Below are 21,551 nucleotides of genomic sequence, written 5' to 3'. Positions count from 1 at the left end.
TATCTTTTTTCAAGTTTTCATCAGAGTTTTGGGGGTAATTTAAGGTGTATTAGAGCGGATATTTGGACGCAGTGTAATATTATATTTATATTTTCAAAATGAAAGAAATAGACAAAATCAGAAGGGGCTCTTGATAATTTGAATTGTATTAGAAATTGAAATTGAGTTTGATGTTCTTAGAGAGAATATACTTGACATTTTTTTTGTAGGGCTCTATTCATTGTTATGTATTACACACATTACGAGTGAGATTTTTTTGTACTATCTGTTTCAAAATAATTGACATTTTTGCATAAGAAAATAGTTGTCTCAAAATAGACATTTTTGCATAAGAAAAAAGTTGTCTCAAAATAAATCGATTTATTTTAATTTTTAATACAATATTAATTACTTTTTCAATCTTACCCTCTAATTAATACTTCTTCCGTTTCAAATTACTTGATTTTTTAGGAAAACAAATAAAAAAGTAAGAAAGTGTATTTTTGCACCTTATTTTCCTATTATACCTTTATTTTAATTCATCATTTTTTTTTTGCACACACTTTCTCTTAACAATAAATTTAATATGTTTTGTATCAATTTTTTTTAAACAAATTATACAAAGAAGTTTAGTAAAAAAAAATTACAATAAAAAGATTTAAAATAACGAGAGTATAATAGACAAAATATAACATAAATTATCGAAAAGACAAGTAATTTGAAAAAAGTAAAATTTTCTAAAAAATCAAGTAATTTATAACGGATGGAGTACTAATTGTCATTTTTTTTTTCTTCAAAAAAAGAAAATAGTAATTGACATTTTCAATTCAATTTTTTTTTGGTTTACAATGAGCTGGGAATCGAACACAGAACCTATAACAACCAAAATCCCTCACCACTATACAAGTGGCTTAATATTTTTCACTTTAGATTTGTAATAAAAGTGAATACATCAATACATGATACAGGTACTTCATTGAATTTTATTATTTTTTTTGATTAAATATGTAAAAGGTCCCTGCACTTACGAGTCATTTGAATTTTAGTCCTTGCATTTTAAAAACATTTCATTTATACATTTTTGTCAATTATTTTCAGACGGAACGAATTAAAAAAAAATCCCCACACACCAACCCTACCAAATCCATATACACATTTTCTACAACCCCCGCGGCATAGTGACATGAGCTCATTTTTACTTTGTAAAAGCTATTTGAAACTTATGTTATAAATTAAAAGAATAATTTTGACGATCAACAACTTAAATATTCATTGTTAAAAAATTTCATATAATAATAAAAAGTACACAAGGACAGTTCTTGAAAATGATTTTTATGAAAAACTAATCAAAATAAGCATTTTAACATTTTATGATCCAAAAAAGTTGTAGCTGCAAAATAATGAAATATTAAATAATTTTAATAAGTTATAAACCAATTTTTCACTTGAAGTTTTATTTAAAAAAAAATGTTGAAACCAAAAGCATATTCTATTCAGAATTATAGCTCAAGAATAAAATGCATTGGTATAAACTACCCTAACCAGAAGATAATAGCAAAAGAAATTCTGAATGTGAATTTCGCATTTGCTATCAATAAGGTGCCCTGTACAAATAATGAAGCTGCAGAATTTTCCACAGCAAAAATGCTACTTTATCCCGATATTGCTATCTCTAACCTCAGAATCTAATTCACTAAACAAGATAAAAAAACTAATCCAAAAAGTACATAAAGAATCTATCTACAGAAAAATAAAATTATGGGGGGAAAAATAGCAGCTTGGGCTGCCTTAATCTTTTTATGGCCCATGTCCTAAGGAAGCAAAGAGCTATAAAGATGATAATGTCCGAGTGAACCAGTCTGATAGGCGTTTAATTTTGGTAGTCATCTCGGCATCCTTTTCAAAAAACGAGGTGGCATTGGACAGTAGAATTGAGGCATCGTGCTTCAGTGCCTCCAAACTTCGGTAGTAATTATTCTCCAACCTTGATTCCATCAATTCAATAGACAGAGGAACAGGAAATCTGCGAATTTACCAGAAATATTTAAGGCAAAATATAGATACATTTACATAGTTCTGCTTCAAAAAGGATGGATTGAATACCTGTTCGTAAATTTTGACTTATTTGAAATTTTCGTCAGTTCATGCAGTCCATAACGGTCCTGGATATTAGTAACATAGAAGTCAATATTTACATTCACCTGCAAAAGAAAAGGACAACCGTATGCTATGGATTTTAGACAGATACCTGAAGGGTGTTGCCTGACTGCTGTAATTTGGCGAGAGCAGATAGCAGTTTATTTCTTGCGTGATCATCAATATGTGGCTGTTCCCATTGAGTATCAGCGTCAAAAAGCTCCCAAGGACTATGCAAATGTTCATCAGAGAGGTCACTCTTGTACCGAACACTATATCTCTCCCATGGACTGTCTGGAAATTCAGAAGATTTGGCTTTCACAAACTGAATTCGACCCTCCCACCAATTACCAGAGGAATTATCCTCATTCTTCCACCAAACCCTGCATTTATCCCTGCGTGTCCAATTTCTTTGGATAGCAGCATCAAATCTAGTTCTTTCAACAAGAAAATCAGGGAAACTGGTCACTTCAGGTAGGGTTAATTTAAAAGTTTTGCCAACAACACTTGAATTTGAATCTACAAACTGGAGGGTCATTTTGCAGCAGCTATCACCCGACCCTGGAACATGAGAATACTCAAGGCTTTGAACTCTACAATATTCTACAGCTCTTAGATGTCCCTTAAGTGACACCCAAGGCCCCGATTCTCTTTTATGGCTATAATCTATATATTCCTGGTGTCCCTGAAAAAGTGACATTTTCAAAGGCAAACTTCAAAATAAAAACTAAAAAACAGAAAAGACGTGACATGCAAAAATTATAAAAATGCTATAAGGAAACAAAATGTGTAACTTGTAGTCTATCATAACTAACCTGTCTTAAATACACCACTTCATCACCCTGTTGAGGAATATATCTACATCCTTCCTCATGTGTGGATAACAGCAACCAGGATCCCTTCAAAGTTGATTGTAGTGATTTCCTTCTATTTACAGGACTAGTATCACGGATATTATAAGTAGACCTCCGATTCCTAGTGGACCTCAAACCAACAGTCAAATTTGAATTAGAACCCCTTTCTTCTGTGAGCTTTCCTTTATTTGGGGAAACATTCTGAGGAATTCTAACCATACAAGATCCATTTCTTTGTTGCACTCTAAGATTACTCTGCTCATTATTTGGGACACGAGTACCTAGTTCCAACTCTAGGGAACCATTGGTATGAAGAGCTTCATTTGTGCCATTACTGTCCACTGCCACATTAAGATTACTGTTGCTCCCATTTGAAGTGGATTCTCCCATGCCACTACCATCAGCTAAATTAGCCACTGCCCTATGTGATCTTGATCTTCTATAAACAGCTTTGAACATTTTATCTCTATTTGAATGTGGTTCTAGTGAATCATGTGAAGTAGTAACTTGTTTAACCTGAGCATCAACTTCTTGAGAATCATTTTCTCTCTGATTAGATGTTAGTCTAGTATTGTTCTCATCCTTAACCACAACCAAATGCTCTTCATTGTTCAAATTATTATCAGCATTGCAGCTAGATGCAATATTCTTTAGCACTGATGATTTTGTTTCATGCTTACATGGACTTTCAGGATTCCTCGTACCCCTTTTAGACCTCAGCTTTGTTGAAACAGAAGGAAAACCAATATTTGGTTCAGGTAGTTGGTCAACACCACTATGGCCGACAGATACAAGAATAGTATCCTGCAGAGTCATGCCTGCAGAAACTAGTGATTCATCTTGATCCCTGTAATTGCTGGAAGCTGCGACTGGTTCACCATTCCCAGTAGTATTAAATGGCTGAGAGGTAGTACCAGCACAATTTTCATTTATTTCTGTCAAACTATCTACCTTATCATCATTTTGGATTTCTAAAGCAGGGGTTGATGTACTAGTGAAGTCCTTGTCCTCTTTCTCTTGCCCAGTACTGACATTTTCATTTTCATTGAGATGGTTAGGACATTTCAAAGAGTTGGGATTTGCAACTTGTTGCACAGCTTCTCTCACTCTGAGAGGTTTAGATGAACGAGCCCTAACCTCCCCCCATCTAATTTTCTCTAGTAAGTCTACATTTACTTGATCTTTTCTTTCAATTGAAGAGTAACTTCCATTGCCAAAACGATATCCTTGCTCTGTAGAACTTGGTCTGTTGTTCCCATTAAAATCATGGGATTCTTGAGCAGTTTTTGACGATGAGCCAACCAACCCAGCCTGGTTCTCAAACTCATGTGCGGGTTTAGATGAACCCCGAATTGGCAATTTGAGGACCAACCTCCTTCTGTTTACATGACTCTCGGTCAATTCATGAGATTTTGTGTCCTCTGATTCATACAGTAACACTTCCTTTCCCTTGGAATTATTCCGTTGGTCATTTTGGGAAGCTCTACCAGATTCTTCACTGTCTATATTAGACTCTTGCAATGTTGAGTCACTATCTGAAGAATCACCAACCAAACTATCTTCTTCTTCTTCTTCTTCTTCAATTGGTCCACCTGTAATTTTTGAGAATAGATTCAGAGCATTGCGTGCAGCAGCTCTTTGAGGTCTGGAAGATTTTGATTTAGAAGATTTCCTCCGTGATGATTTTTGTCCACCTTTACCCTTCCTACTTCGGCTACTACTGTGAACATTGCCATCACACTCATCCAAATTCCTCCTTTTAACACGTCTCCCAGAAGAAGTCGTAATATCAATCTGCAGAAAATAAAATGGGAATAATTTATATTTATTTCAAACATAACAAGTATTCACTGTATATTTCCTAATTGTGTACTTACTCCAGTCTTCTGTTTTTTCCTCTTCGATCTACGAATGGAATCCATGTGAATGTCCTCATTGTCACTGTTATCTGTGCTGCAACTAGGATCACCAGAGGCATTGGAGCTTGAACATCCTTTCTCACCCCGGGAAGAACTATCATCAGTTAAATTATATTCTGAATCGGTATCATTAGCAAACACATCAATTTCTGGCTCCCAATCCATAACATCTATAAACTCTGGTGGTGGTTCTATAAGCATGTCCAAGTCAGCCAATGGAACCATATGATACTCTGGGTCCAGACTGAAATCAGGGCCAACAGCAAACTTTAGCGATGACGGGCGCCATTCCTGGCCGAAAGCTCCAAGTCGTCTACGCTGAAATTCACTCTGATAAGGTTCCGGGTATGGTATCATTGCTGAAGTTTGACAGCATACAACAAACAACTTATGAATAAATGTGGGGAGAAACAATATGTTAATATTATGTGTGTGTGAGGATGTAAAGATTAGAAACAAGAAGCGAAACTGACCTGAATCACAAAGCAAATCTTGCATATTACGTCGATAAGGAATCATCTGAGTTTCCTGACTCATTTAATATTATTTAAATTAGGAAAACATATGATATAAGATTGAAAGTTAAACAGGCATTCTAAATAAAAACTCAAAACATCAAAGAAAGACATTTTTTAAAAAACAGGTTTCATTCTTTGCGATTGAAATTTGTGTAACTAAAAAATCTAATACAGAAGCAGTGGATGGTTTGCGACAAATTGCATCAGTTAATGTGCTAGAGTGAATTAAATATTTCACTACATGTCAACATTAGGATTTTTTGTATTGATATTCCTTTTCTTATTTTTACACTTCTTACCAAAATACTTATTTTATTAAAGGCATTGAAAAGCCAGTTTTGGCCAGGAGTATTCTGGTGCAAAATTTTACCCTTGGGCTAAAAAGAAAAATATAGAAATGTCAATAGAAAAGCCTCACTCCCATTTCCCCCATACCAACAAGCAAAAAAAAGATGTTCTAAGAGCATCATAAATGAAAATAAAGGGAAGCAAATGAGCGATCAACTAACCTGGTCAAGTACATTACCATGTGTGTCTTGAATGAGAGGCCGATAATCACCAAGAAAGAACTGTCAGATTTGCAGACAAAATTAGTACCAAAACAGTAGGAAATGAAAGAGGGAAACACAACAGTTAATACTTAATGTTGTATCTACCTGATCATATTTGGCATCTTTCTGGGATTCACCTTGACCAGTGTTTAATATATATAGTTGACCAACATCATCAGATAGTATAATTGATGTCCCATCCCTATGTCATAATGCAGTGTGCATATGAATTCACAGCACATCATAAATCAAAAAGTCCACATAAAATAGCTATATTCCATGCGCTTATTACCGAAATCACAAAGCGTAAGAATAAAAAAATGTTTTCTTCAAGCTAATCATGATGTCTTCACCAAGTGAATTTTACTAGAGAACAACATTAAACCCAAATATGGTGCATTTGATGCATGTTGAGACACGGAACGAGCAAAACAATATAGGTGAAACACTTAAGTCCCAACACAAATCTCTGTTTGCGTATTGTTTTGTGATCAAAACGCAACACAAACAAAATAAAACAAGTGTCATGGTGATGCTAGAAGAAGATAGAAGGTTAAAAACTTGTGAGAAGAATGCACCTCAGGCCGTTGCCTCGGTCGATATATATTCTCAATAAGTGATCCTAGGAGATAATTTAAGATATGCTAAGATTGAAAACTGATCCCAGGAGATAAACCAAGATATTCTAGCATACTATCAAGATATTCAGATATATTATTTTATTTCCCAACAGTCCTCCTCTAGCTAGAGCTTTGCTACAAGACAATGTATTACTCTGCAAATAAATAAAAAGGATGGAAAGGCAACTTAGGGATACAAGTTAAGTTGGAGAGAACTGCAATAAAGATGGCCTGGCCAGATAGCTGGAATGATCATCAACATAAGAGAAATTCATGGAAAGAAATCGAACAAAGCGATATCTGGTCTTCTCAAACCGCATTTGGAGGCTTCAAACCAATCGTATGGAAACCCAAATTTTTAACTTGAAAATAAGTCTGAGAATTGTTTCTGTGACAAAGGTGAGGCCAGTTCGTCTGGGACGAAGATGGGCCAGTGCATCTGCGATGAAAGCTGAGGCTAGATCATCTAGACAAAAATGGGGTCAGACCACTGAATCTAGGACGAAGACGAGGCCAATGCATCTGACACGAAAACGAGGCCAATACATCTGAGACGAAGACAAGGCCAGTGCATCGCAGAAGCAGACAAGTTACGTCTAGAAAGCACTGATAAGGGGAAGCAAAGACAAAGCACTCAGAAAATGTGAAGAAGACAAAGTTGCAATGACAAAAAGGAGCACTAAATTGAGGTTGTAACAACAGGAAGCACGATAGGTCAAAGGAGAGGAAAAATGTGCGCAATACAGGAGCGATGAGGAGCTGCTAACACTGGAACATAGATGCCCGTGGGCTGAAGCAGAAAATTAAGACCAGACCTAGAACTGACAAGACGGCGACTGCAGCATCAAAAGGTCGGCAGGAAGATTGCCCAGCCATGCCGACACACACAACGTCGACGAGGTGGATGTAGGGATCGCCGGAGCTGCTATTTACCATGTGTGAGAATGCGTTCAGCACCTGTTGTAGGTGATATTCTAGGGTTTGGCCGGTCTTGAGGAGGCGGTCACAACGGCGGTGTCATTTTCCAGAATGGCACTGGAAAGAGTGGCTGCAGAAGCAGAGATGGTAGCTGGAAGAGACAGCAGCCGTAAAAAGGAGGAGACCATGCCAAAAAAGATGAAACTATTATTACATTCTCAAACTTTTGAGGACTGAGTAGCTGAGTAGTGACAGGACAGATCACGGGGGACCGAACCGTGCTCTAGATATCATGTTGAAGTTGTGAGATTTTAGATATAAGGAGGAGAGGAAATAATAACACTTCAATATTATTGATGATAACTTGATACTGACTAGATACAAAAGAATAAACACAAATCCCTATGTATGGGATACATAGACTCGATCTTAAATAAATAGGAAAACAAATAAATAAAAACAGAAAAATAATAAGAGATGTTTGAAAACTTATTGTAGGAGCTAAACCGTGATATTCTAGCATCATATTAAGATATTAGTATTATGAGATATTATTTTATTTTATAACAATGATACGAGATAATGAGAATAACTTCAGGAAAATATACACACAACCAACTTGATGCAAATAAATTTCTGAGCTAGCACATTCATTTTGTACTTACGGAGAAAATTTTCCATCCACCAACTTGAAACGTGATATTTCATATATCCTGATAGGCACACCTTCCCATATCTGAAACCAAAAAGACATGAAAATCATCTAAAAGAGGAATGCCAATGCCTACAAATAAGTGAGATAAAAGAAACTGGAGACTCACATCCCATACAATAGTTCTTCCATCATATCCAGCACTCATTGCTATCCGCGGATTAAAAGGATGAACATCCAGAACATATGTCTAAAGTGAGCAGAAAAAAAAAAGTTAAACTAAAAAAAATTGGAGAAAAATGAACCATCAAAATTACACGTTTTTTTCCCTTCAACACTTGAATTAAACCGAGAGAATAAATTAGCGTATAATCAGAAAGAAAGCCAGCAACTAAGCAACAGCAAAGTGATGAGCATGGCCAATCAAGAGCAGGCAAAGTAATCTAATGGGTATTCTTAAAATCGGGTATTGGGCCTAACTCAACCCTACAAAACCGGCTTGTAAGGTGAGGATATAAAATCACTTCAATAAAATTTTTCCTTCACAGCAAAAAAGTACTAAGTGGTCTAGAGTTCGATCCCCGCTCCCCTCACTTTCTAATTAAAATGTGGAATTTAAGCATATGGTAGGTGGGCCTATGCATTATCCATGCTTCAAGTCCAAGTGGGCTCTTGCGTGAGGGGGCGTGTTAGAAATAATATAAAACCATTGATGTGGCTCTATCCTAACAGCTTAAGCTTTTGGGATAATCGGTTATCTGACACAACCAACTAGCCCAAAAGCTTAAGAAGCTATTAGGTAAATATATGAATGGTTTTATATATCTCTAGCATGCTCTCTCACACAGTCCTTTAGGCTGTGGAGATAATGCAAATAGCCTAGTTATCGGGTGCTGAAATTCAGATAATTTATTAGAAAAGTGGGGGTATTAAGAATCAAACTCTAAACCACTTGGTCCTAGACATTATGTAACAAACTAGCTATCCGAAAAGGTGATGCTGTATGGTGAATAGACATTAATGGTTTTTATTATATCCCTAAAGTAAGTGCTCTCTACTTTTCAAAATCTTGAGAATAAACCAGGAATGTAATCCATCAATTACTTGAGTTTTTTTATCCTCAACATACTATGATTATACATACACTGGAGAATTAATTATAGTGTGTATTTATTAGAATAAAGAAAGTGCCGAGCATCCTCATGATGCAAAAGATTTTATTTGTATATGAATTCTCGAAAATATATAACGATAGACATTTTTGAAAGAGGGAAAATGTAGTGAAATTGTGTGTTTGAACTGCACAGCAGAGTCGATTTTATATAGGCCCAAGATAATAAATACAAAATATAAATATAGGAGATACTATCTCTATTTACATGATAAGAAATGATACAATAAATACATAGGTCATAATATATTTTCAACGGACATCATATTGAGATCATAAAACAAAAAAACCAATTCCCTCAAAGATTAATCAAATAGAATTGTATGTTCTGATACAAGTGTTTGAAACAAAAAGCAATAAACACAACATTAAGCATCAGGTGTCCAGTTCGTTAAATAATGTCAAATAGTGGGAGTCACACCACATACATTATTATATTTGCAAAAAGACAGTAAAATGGTCGAAGAGTAGGGAGAATGGGAGATATGTCTAAATCAAGAAATTAAACACTTACAGATTCAGTATGCCCAGTCAATGAGTGCACTAAGCTGCCATCAGAAGCATTCCAAACACAGATTCTGCAATCTGCAAGTTGTGATCCGATAAATAATAACTATTGGCTTCAAAATTGTAAAACAAGAATAAAATGGTCACTGCATTATCATGCCGCATGTACAGGAGTGGCATGATGACAAATGCAGTTCATAAAAATCAATGTACAAATACAATGCTTTATCTTGTTTAAAAGAGGTGGGAGCTTGACTCTAGAGTCTTATACTGAATTACTGATGCACATTAGGCAGGCTCAGTGAGTGATAGAAGGCCCCACTTCAGGATATTGCACATTCTTGTGTGGGAACTCTTAAATTTGGATTGGGTCTAACTCAACCCTTACAAAACTGGATTGTAAGGTGAGGAATGTCCACCACTTATAAACATATTTCCAGCATAACTCATCCAATGCGGAAGACTAACGAAGCAGAAGATTAGAACCATATGAATTGGTAATAACAGTAACTGCCTAGTTGACCGTAACAACAGAGGTGGGAATAAATAGATAATAGGAAGGTTTAGCAACAGTCTAGTAGACAGTAAATTACAACAGATAATACATGAAATGAATAGGGAAGAGGGAGAATGAGTCAAGTCTCAAGTCACTTCTGATTTGGTTAGGAATTTCAGTGTAGGAGTTGAATAACCGCAGAAGGACTTCTGCTTAATGTATACAGTATTCACCATCTCATCTCAAGACACACAATGAAGAAAAGGAGGGAATCAAGACGGAGAAAACAGCCAAATTACCCATAATGGCTGCAAGGACAAAGCGGTTGTCTAGGCTCCAAACAATCATATTTACACCACGTGGAGTTGGTAGAATTCTCTGGCGTGGACCACCTCTCTGAGGTTGTGGAGGCATAGGTGGAGGTGGAACTCTGAGATGATATGCCCGAGTCCAGCGACCAATTTTCCCCTAAATAGAATCAATTAAATAACCAAATTAATATTATGCAAATTGAACAAAACAACTCTCCCTTTTTTTTGGGGGGTAATGGAGTTAAAAGCGTCTGTAGAAGGAGAATATAATTGACAGACTTACATGTGACCTGCGTGATTTTGGAATCCATATAATGGCACTACCATCACGAGAGCAGGTAACAATGTTGTCATGATTCAACCTGGAAATATAGCCATTTAGATATATCAGATAGCAGAAGTGTTGAGAACAATGTATATGACATGTTTCCTGAGAAGCAAAGGAAAGGAGGAGCATGCTAGGAAATTAGATCATTCCAGATGCTACTTCACACACCAGGAATTCTTAAATTTGGGAATATTATCCTCCTTCCAAGTTTCTGTTGTGGAAAATCGAGATGCTGCAGCACATCCACTGCAAAAAAGGTATTGAAAACATAAGCATGCAAAAAATTTATCTATTATTAAATCGTGCTGAAAATACTAACCTAAATTGCACATAGTTTACATCATTTTCATGACCAGATAGTACATCTATCTCATGATTTGGTTGGTCAGCATCTTCCGTATTAACTTTACAAGCATTCCAGACCTGCAAAACCTTTTTAGTTAGCTCTGAAGATTGTGATGCAAGAAATCCATTTGAACAAATTTCGCGCATGTTTGGTTTCATTATATTAACCTCAAACGAAAAAATATCTTCTCTAAACATTTTGATCAAGTTTTTCTAAAACCTATTTAATAAGCGTAGCCAAAGATGCATTTAGATCGTAGCTATCAATCTCAGAATAGTGTCACCACCGACCCCAAAAACGCTATTGCAGGATATAAATTTGTTTTATATATATTAAATATTTTTTTTAGCAACATATATAATATATCAAATTGTTACCCTGCCATGCTATTGATAACTTTGATTTAGAAGCTAGCAAATATGTCTCATTACATCTGGACAGTCTTATATGTTGAAAAGGTTCTAAAATCTCAGAAACGGTTCACAGAGAGAGTTTTAGGGTCCATAAAGTATCTAATAGCTGATAACTGATAAAGGGTATTGTTTGCATTTGATAACCAAACAAAAATATGGTCATTAACCATATCAGGGTGGTCAGAAAATGGTTAGAGCCTAGAAGGTTGTCACTAACTGACAGGAGACACCCATTAAATGATGAAGACACCAGATATCAACAAGTACTAAACAACAAATGGTTGAAGTAATTGAATATGGACATTGATTTCCTAAAAAAGGCTTGAACAGAGATGACAGTTGATCTTGCTTTGGACTTTGGAGAAGAGTAATCCATATTCAATCTCTTGAGAGGTTATTTTTTCATCAGATCAACACAATTCACAAGCACACCAGAAGATCAAAAGAAAGAGGAAATAACTAAAATTAAAAATAGATGGCTATTTATAGAACCTACATTTGCTTTAAATAATTATACTAATGCATCTATATAACTATGAAGAAACACTATATATACCCTGGCAAGATTATCAGAGCTACCAGTGACGAAGACAGTTCCATTAGCATTATATGCACAGCAAAAAATTTGATGACTTTGTGGCATTGTATTTGAGGATGGGCCGCTGCTCCTTCCTGAAGCCAATATGTTATACCAAGTTAGTTCTTTTCACCAAGAAGTATCACAATTATAGCTACCAAAAGAGTCAACTGACCAACAGAATCAGAAGGCTTTGGAATATATAATCTTGGACTTGACTGGGTATTTCTTGCATCCCATATCCTACAAGTTCCATCGTCAGAGGAACTGCATAAAAAATAAAAAATAAAAGTTAGGTTAATGTGTAAGCAAAAGGGAGATCTACATAAACCACTTTAAAAGGTTAAATGCATGCAAAACCTATTGCGTCAAAAATCCATCAATAAGGGATATTTTCTTAGTGCCATAATCATGCAGCATAGCATCGGTTCAAGAAATCAACAATAGAAGAAAGCAAATGGCCACTTAATGAATTTATGCACCAATCCAACTTTCACAGATTATCTCTCATAAAATAATTGAAGTAACCAGTGTTGTCCATTGCGGATAGCGGAAAATAGAGGATTGTTAAAATTCCGCTATGCAGTAACGCTATAGCGCCACTACAGCGGCTGTTTAACAACATTGGAAGTATTTTCTTTCTTCTATTTTTTTATATTAAGGAGGGCCTAAGCCCAATAGACAAGCTTATTTCACTCATTCATAAATTTAACAGAAAATCAGAAGAATTAATTATCAAGAGTTCGATACAAACATAACTGCATGCAATAATATCTGGATGACATAGAGAATGCATATTAGCCAATCTCTCAGTTTGAGAAAGCTCACATGTTAAATCCAGTAAACTATATATATTTAGATGATGGTCGTGATTACCAATTGGGGATACACCTATGGCATAATTTGCAATTGCGGATTCAACATGCATCCACACTGGCAAGTATAGGACTCTTTTTTTTTTTTTTTGCAAAAACCAACTAGAAGACAATTATAAACTCCTTTGCTTTCATAAATAAACAACAGACTTACGATAAAAGCTGGTAAACAGCATTAGGCCGGGGACTAAAGGCTATGGCTGTAACAGCTCCAGAATGCCCCCGCAAAACTGATATTGGTAAGCCATCTGGCAAGCGCCACTATGAAAACCAAATTGTCAAATATAAGTTCCAAAAAATCCAGATAGAAGGGAGACAAAATACAAAAAAAAAAATTGCTGACTTCGTCACATGATAGCTTACAACTCGAATAATGCAGTCATTTGATGAGGAAGCAACTGCAGCATTGTTTGAGCTCACAGCCAAGTCAGTAATGTCACCCTATCAAATATAGTATATAATATAATTCAATCTAATGGTCAGCAAATATGAAAGCAATGCAAATCTATACGAATAGGACAAAACATGTTAAAGTACAAAAGAAAACACTCACATCGTGTCCACGGCAACTGGCCAAACTATATGCAGTTTCCATTGACCAAATTTTAACAAGTCGGTCATCTGAACCAGTAATAACATATCTTCCAGACCGATCTAATATAGCTGTAGTATAAAATAAACTCAGTTGCATTGCATGACACTAATAAACAGCCAAACTTCAAAAACACAGAAAATTTCAAGAAAAACGGCAAGGGAAATAATGCTCACAACATGAATTTATGTTATCATGGAAAAGTACAGTAATTGACTTTTCAAAACAGAGGAAGTGGACAATTCATGATTATTAAAAAAAGCACTTATGGAATATAATTGAAACAAAAGCAAGGACACTTTAGCTAACCAGACCTAATGGACGTGGGTAAAATATGATCCACGTTCTCTGTTATGCACAGGAAAACTACAAATTTGTTGTAGGCAGAGACAGTGGGGATTTTAACCTCTGAGGTTTTTGCAAAAATAAAATAGGATACAGGAGGAATAAGGATGTAATAAAGCTAATAATATGTTTAATGTAAGAAGTAATAGGCCCCAGCCCAATAATTGTCTACTATAACCATTGAAGATAAACAAGTAAACAAGGTGAACCAAAATTATACAAAAGTTAAGTACTTTCTGGTATTATACAGAATAGCCTACCACAATAAACAGCATTACGGTGTCCTCTAACTCTCTTGATATTTTGCATCTTCTGCACCATAGTAGAAGGTTTTGCAATGGCATAGCATGCAGCACGTATAGATGGTGCACGGTGATGTCTTGGAAAACCGCCCCCGATTTCCCTCAAACCAAGCCCGTGAACCTGATTTGCTTTCATATGAGGCCAGCGCATATAAGGAGGTGGCGGTTTGACTTCTTCATTCACTTTCTCCCTGTCATCTATAGTAGAGAAAAAATACAATAATTACAGTTAGAGAAAGGCAAAGGTAATTTAATTAAAAGCAAAGTAATAAGGACAGCGCAAAGAGTTCAAAGTCATAGTAAATGTAATTAAAGCATATAGAAATTACACGTACAGCTCAGAAGTGAAAATGATCCCGTTCCCAGAAGAGTGGGTACATCAGCTGCATTTGGAGCATTTCCAGTACTCAAGCCTGGTGACAAGGAGGCTTTGTTTAATAACAATTGCTTCAAAAGCTTTACCAAGTGATCCTTTTCAATATGAGGATACCTATATAATAGTAAATGACGACATCAATGAAAATATCACAATGGAAAACAATACATAAAAATAGTTGCATCCTCATTTGTTCACTACTTGCAGCCCGTAACTAGAAGTCAAACAACCATACTGTTAACACAACTAGAAAAAAGGTGATAAAAATGAATTAGAAAATGGATCTGTGCTGATGAACTTTCAAGACCTTAACAAGGTAAAAACACAATCATCAATAGATGGAGGCTAAGGGGAAAACACAGCACAGGCGGCACATACTAAAGTAAAGCATTGCAAATACCTCTCCACCAACTTATTGTAACCTAAAGGGAATGATTGACCATCATCTTGTATAACACCACTGCATGCCCCACTCCTTGAATACCAAGCATGATATCTTCTAGGCAATAGTTGATTCTCCAGAAGCTCATTCTTAAACTGTAAATAAGTTTTTTGACATGGCCCGCCAGAAAGGAAGTGCATAATGAGAAAATAAACTTCCCCAAGGTCAACATCCACATCCATCTCATGATTCTGATTTGCCACATCAGACTGAGTTTTCTCAGGGACCTTACTAGAGAAACTCAAATGTTTCAGATTAACAGTAGGTGCATCGCCAGAAGGAGCATACTTCTGCAAAGCCATATCCCTACAAAACATCAGAGGAACATGTAAAGCACCAATCTCAAAACAGCGCCCTATAGTTTACAAAATAGTGATAGTAAAATAAAAATGTAATTATTATTGAATAAATGATTAGACAGCAAACAAACAACCAGCAAATAGCCAATATTCTAACCTTATTTATTTCATTATGTTAACCTTACAGTTGTGACTTATGACACAAAATCAAAATTTCAAGTTCAAGATTCAATTGTAAGTGTCAGATGAAATGACAGCAACGAAATTTACAAGGTTAGATAAAGATTCACAAAAAGTCAAAACCCTACAAAACATCAGAGGAAAATGTAAGGCACAGATCTCAAAATGGCACCCGATAGTTTACAAAATAGTGATAGTAAAATAAAAAAGTAATTATTGCATAAATTATTAGACAGAGAAGAAACAACCAACAAATAGCCAATACTCTGACCTTGAATTCATTTATCAAGAGAGGATACCATACCATATAAAACAAAAGCAATTTTATTTTTGACTTTTTGGTTTATCATGATTCCAACGACAACAGAAAAACAAGATGATAATTACCACTTTTCCATCCCATTCCCATCGCACTCGCCCCAACCCACTCCACAAATTTTAATTTATTCTAAAATTAATCAATTGACAGAGAGATGTGACTGATGAGCATTTAAAAACCCTAGCTGCTTAGATTTAAAAACCCCAGCTGTTTATCCTAAAGATAAATAACAACATAGTAATAATTATAAAAATAAAAAATAATCTTTCAAAGGAAAGCAAGGCTTTTATTCAATGATGTCAAGATCAAAATTTTGCCAAGGATCGGGGGAGGAGGGTAAATAGATTGTAAAACGTATGATGATTGATCGTAACAACGATCATAAGAATCTACCAAAATGATTACCTAGGATTGCGACGGCGTTGCACGATCGAAAAACACAAGACTATAAGCTACGATCGAAGAACACAGGATTGTATGCTATGATCGAAAATGCAGGATTGTAAGCTACAATTGTAAAACGCAGGCAGGATTATAAGCTTGCAAAAGCACATTATATAAACTAAATTAACCCTTTTGCCATTTAAATATAGTTGACATAAGGAAATAAAAAACATTTATTTGAAGTTAAGAAATATTTTACTGATTGATTTTGTAAAGACTATATTTAATTGAGCCATGCTATTTACCACGACATCACAAAAAACAAAACTCACGACATCACAAAAAATAAAACTCACGACATACACAGTACATGACTATCACGAGTATTATTTTTTAATAAAAAACAATAAAAAATGTTATTTAGCGGAAAACACTGTCAACATAGTGTTATTCGCATTTTTCATGGATACGGCCTTCGTAACATAAAGTATTTCCCTATTTAATTTATGGGAAATGTTAACAAGTGCACAACACTTGTTAAGCATATTAATAAGGAAATTTCACCTTGAAACTTGTGCATTCAATACCTTAAAAATGAAAAAAGTTATCTTGTCGACATTAATTTTTTCTTTGATTTCCTTTTTTTGTATGCTTAATAAGTGCCCCAGGGGCACTCGTTAGCATGACCCTTAATTTATTCAATATAGTTAGGGAATAGTTGAAATTAATTTACCATTCTTTATTTAATTTATTATTGGGCCTTCACTGATAACACTCGGCCCAAACCAACACTAAGTAGAACATAACACAACAGTCAAAAAAAATTTAAAAACAATTAAAAAAGACCCATTCATTTTTTGAATCAAGTCACACCAGGTCTTTTTGTCAAGGAACGGGTATTTAAGATCTATCCCCAAAGCACAACTATATTTCAGAAACCGTATCAAAAACCTGGGTAGAATTCATGCCTATTGAATATCCCCCTGTTGAGTTTGGACTTTTGGTGAATGCAATGACATTAATGAAATAAGCATGAATCAAAAAAGACAGAAACAAAACAACATCCCCCCCTCCCCCTTCTTTTCATATTTACCCCTAAAATCACCAAAAAGTCCTTCAGAATAAGTATATGATTCGTCTATAAAAATATGCCCGCTTTCGAAAGTCTGCACTTTCAGTTAAATTGCAGCTCAACTTTTCTTTTTGTCCATCATTTTGTTTTCTTTATACCATACCATTACCACCTAGTATAAGCATCACAGGTTCTATGGGATACATGATTCAGTAATCCTCTGTCATCTCTTCAAGTCCAAGACATAAGTAACTCAATAATATGATTAAGGTATCAAAATTCACTAATCACTATTAAGGGTGTGTTTGATAACACAAATAAGCTAGCTTATAGCTTATTCTATGAGCTTATAAGCTTGTTTCAAAAAATTAGAGGTGTTTGGTAACAAGCTTTTTTTAGTAGCTTGTAGCTTTTTTCCAGATGCTATTTCAAGTAGCGTTTGAGCTTATAGCTTATAGCTTTTTACACTTTATTCCATTTTTACCCTTTAATTTAATAACTACCCACTCTAAAAAATAAACTACCCACTACCAATTATGTCATTTGATATTTATTAACCACTTCAAAAGCTAATTTTACCAAACACTTTAATTTCAATTAGCTAGTTTTTCAGCTATTAGCTATAAGCTAGGTTTTCAGCTATCAGCTAGCTTATCAGCTATCAGCTAGCTTATAGCTTATTTTTACCAAACAGACCCTAACTTCCAATGAGATGAACCACCAAGCACCTTCTTTTTAAGCTTCCAATATATCACATCAGTTTCAAAAAAATTAGCAACTTTTCCCTCCAACTATGCAAATCTTTCAAGAACTTAAAATAGGTCCCATAAATATCTCACATCTTTATACTATTTCTTTAAAACAAGTCTTATGAGTTACCTCGGTTAATTTTTTAATAGTTAAGAACCGATTCTTAAATACTAGGAAATTCCATTGAGCATGACCTAATACGACAGCCCAATAAAACCTAACTTTTCCAAATAACGTAGAACCTCAAACTATAGTACACTAGTAAATCCTTCAACTATTCATATTAAACAACACAAATATCACCCAGCTGCATATTGCCCCATCTAATCTAATCTATTCCAAAATATCTCCGAAAAGAAAACATATTCAGTGTCTCTCTTAAAACACCATGATATATTTGAAATAGACCATCAAAATAAACTATCAAGAAAAAACATCACCAAACATAATAAGCAATTAAGCAACAAAGAACAATGTTAACCACTCAGTCCTGCATTTACATTCCAAAAATGGCTCACACAAAATATCTGCATCATTACATGTAAATTGTAATATACTACTAATGCATTGATAAAATAAAAAATATACTCAGATTCTCAAATCATGTAAAACATTAAAACATTGTTAAATTCAAATTCAAAGAACATATAGTAATAACTAATTAAACAAAAAATAAAAACCTCATCAATGAATGAAAGATTGAACCAGAGAAGCAGTTTCCAATAACACTTCAAAACTCTCCTCTGCAAAACTGAAACCCTGAGAATCCATCACACATTCATCTGCAAACATTCAAAAATCATAACCCTAAATTCAATATTCCAAATTCCACAACCAAATTAACTAACTATAACCATAACCATAACAAACAGTGAAATTTCCAATAATACAAACCAATAAATCAAAATCAAACACATGCTTCAAAACAAAAAAAACAACAGCAATCAATGAAAATTCAAATAAAAACAAAAAATAATCAAATTTCTAAAATTAAAGAACATTATTATTATACATACAAGTGCCATGGATAGGATTGAGTTTTCAGAAGTGTAAACAGCGATATGGTTGGGTTTTTGGATTGGAATTTCAAAGATAGAGTGTGCAATTCGAATTTGTGAAGAACGGGTGAGTGATATTCACGCGCTACAATGCGATTATAGAATCAAGAAAGAAGGTTTTGTGCAGTGATATGAGTCTATTTTTGAAAAAATAAAATAAAAAATTCGGTGTTTTTTTATTTTATTATAGGAATAAAAAAATATGAGGAGGCACAGAACGATGAAGAAAAAGAAACAAGAACGAAACAAGGGATTGAATAAAACGATGCGTTTTGGGCTTTGTTGTATGGTTATGCAAAATATGCTTAAGTATATAAAAGAAAAGTATCTATAATTTCTATTTTAGAAATAAAAAGATTAATGTAAATATTTCTTGAGTTGGTTCCCCACGCGCTAATGAGATCCGTGGAGGTTTTGCGAACAAATATAAGTAGTAGCAACATGTTAAGGGATAATCATTTGATATATTTGTCAAAAAAAATAAAAAATCATTTGGGGCCCGTTTGGTGCGCAGGATAGGATAGTGACATGATAGGATATACAACAGGATAGTGATAGGATAGGATATCAGCAGGATAACAGTTATCCTCAGTTATCATATCCTGTGTTTGGTGCACACAGGATAACAAACATGATAACTATTATATCATATTTTTAATACATATTTGTTCATACCAATATGATAAGATACATAACATATTTAAATGACAAAATTACCCTCGTAAAACAATTGTTATTTGTTAAAAATTATATTGTAATACTTTGAATTTTATAAATAAAAATATAAATAAGTAATTGTACAAAAAGAAAAAGTAATCAAATAACTTTAAATTTTAAATACAAATCATGAGAAAATAAACAAATTAAGTTTTTTATATGAATCATGATCAAATAAATAAATCAATTATACACGTTAGATAAGCTAAATAAACATATGAAATATGTAAATAATAAAATTATCATTGCAAAAGAATTATATTTAAGTTGTTATTAAATTTAAATTAATATTCTTATTTTGCAATTTTTTAATAATTATTTTAATTTAAAATATTGTAATTTTAGGAGAATTTTGATTTTTTAGATTATATAAATTACAAAATTACCCTTGTGAGAAAATCACATATATATTTAAAAATTAATTATTTTATTATTAATTTACTATCAAATTATTTTATTAATTTTCAATTTTTTATTTTAAAATATATTTTATAGAATAAATCAACGATTTTTTTTTCTTACCCTATCCTGCTGGTAACCCAGCTCAAATTCAGGATAAGGATTTTAACTAGAGAAACAGGATAGGATAAGCTTCAGGTTAACTTATCATATCCTGTTGTGTCACCAAACACTGGATTGAGACAGGATATGATATGGTTATCCTATCCTGTCTCTTATCCTGTGCACCAAACGGGCCCTTGATATATAATATATATATATATATATATATATATATATATATATATATATATATATATATAGTTTATTTTATTTAATTCTATTTGATTTTTTATTTTGGGTTTTTATTTATATTTGATTTGATTTTAACTCATCTCAAGTTATTATGAAATATTAGAATTGGTGTATTTTTATTTTGGAGAATGTTAACTTGTGCCCAAGGCACATGTTAAGGAAGCAAAAATAGAAATTATTAAATGCTAATTTGTGTATTTTGACTTTTGAAACATTAAATTTCTTGTATCATTAAATGTTGAATTTCTATTTTGATATATCTTAACATGTGCCCTTAGGGCACATGTTAACAAGACCCTTTTATTTTTATTGATAAACTTTTTTTATGCTATTATGAAATACTATCCTCTATGGATAAAGAGAAATCAGAAAGTTCTCTCCTCTCTCTCTCTCTAAACTCTCCACCGTTCAATACCAACATTCATCATCACCTCACTTAAATTCAACTGTTTTTTCACCATGTAGAAGTTCAAATTGGTGGTGCATTAGCCGCTAACGGCCGCACCACCTTCTAACCCTCGTTGGGGTTGCTAAACCTGTTTTGGTTCGTTCAACCCTCGTCGGCACCATCCCGGTGGTCGTTTTCTCTTGCTTATGTGCTAGAGTGCTTCGATCTGGTGTTTCGGATATGGTTTCGTAAGCAAATCTCACGTCTTCTCCGGCGGTGGTAGTTGTTCAGTTGGATTGTCTTCTCCTATCCAGCCTTTGTTGAGTTTTTAGTTTCAATATCAGTCACGGTTTGACCTCCTCTTTAGTTTTAGATCTTTGTGCTCATCAGGTTTTCATTGTTG

At 34.1% G+C, this 21,551-nt stretch overlaps 1 protein-coding gene across 1 annotated transcript; it reads right to left on the bottom strand.

The window, feature by feature from the left end:
- Window positions 1-1,546: 1,546 nt before the first annotated feature.
- On the bottom strand, window positions 1,547-19,680 carry LOC123883907 (PH-interacting protein-like). Its single transcript, XM_045932864.1, has 25 exons — window positions 19,249-19,680; window positions 18,913-19,014; window positions 15,187-15,534; window positions 14,746-14,900; window positions 14,369-14,608; window positions 13,725-13,834; window positions 13,535-13,612; window positions 13,326-13,432; window positions 12,472-12,563; window positions 12,276-12,391; window positions 11,280-11,383; window positions 11,129-11,206; window positions 10,916-10,994; window positions 10,621-10,789; window positions 9,833-9,903; window positions 8,317-8,397; window positions 8,161-8,231; window positions 6,063-6,159; window positions 5,916-5,975; window positions 5,362-5,416; window positions 4,847-5,247; window positions 2,931-4,763; window positions 2,228-2,800; window positions 2,083-2,141; window positions 1,547-2,002 (listed from the first exon to the last, which is right to left on the bottom strand). Exons 2-25 carry the CDS (start codon window positions 18,915-18,917, stop codon window positions 1,807-1,809), a joined length of 5,178 nt encoding a protein of 1,725 aa, XP_045788820.1. The 5' UTR covers window positions 18,918-19,014; window positions 19,249-19,680; the 3' UTR covers window positions 1,547-1,806.
- Between the last annotated feature and the right edge of the window lie 1,871 nt (window positions 19,681-21,551).

Source organism: Trifolium pratense, linkage group LG5, assembly GCF_020283565.1.
Source record: "Trifolium pratense cultivar HEN17-A07 linkage group LG5, ARS_RC_1.1, whole genome shotgun sequence".
In the NCBI taxonomy this organism is placed as follows: Eukaryota; Viridiplantae; Streptophyta; class Magnoliopsida; order Fabales; family Fabaceae; genus Trifolium; species Trifolium pratense.
The sequence above is the reverse complement of the archived record's forward strand: the minus strand, read 5'-3'. Positions and strand labels throughout refer to the sequence as shown.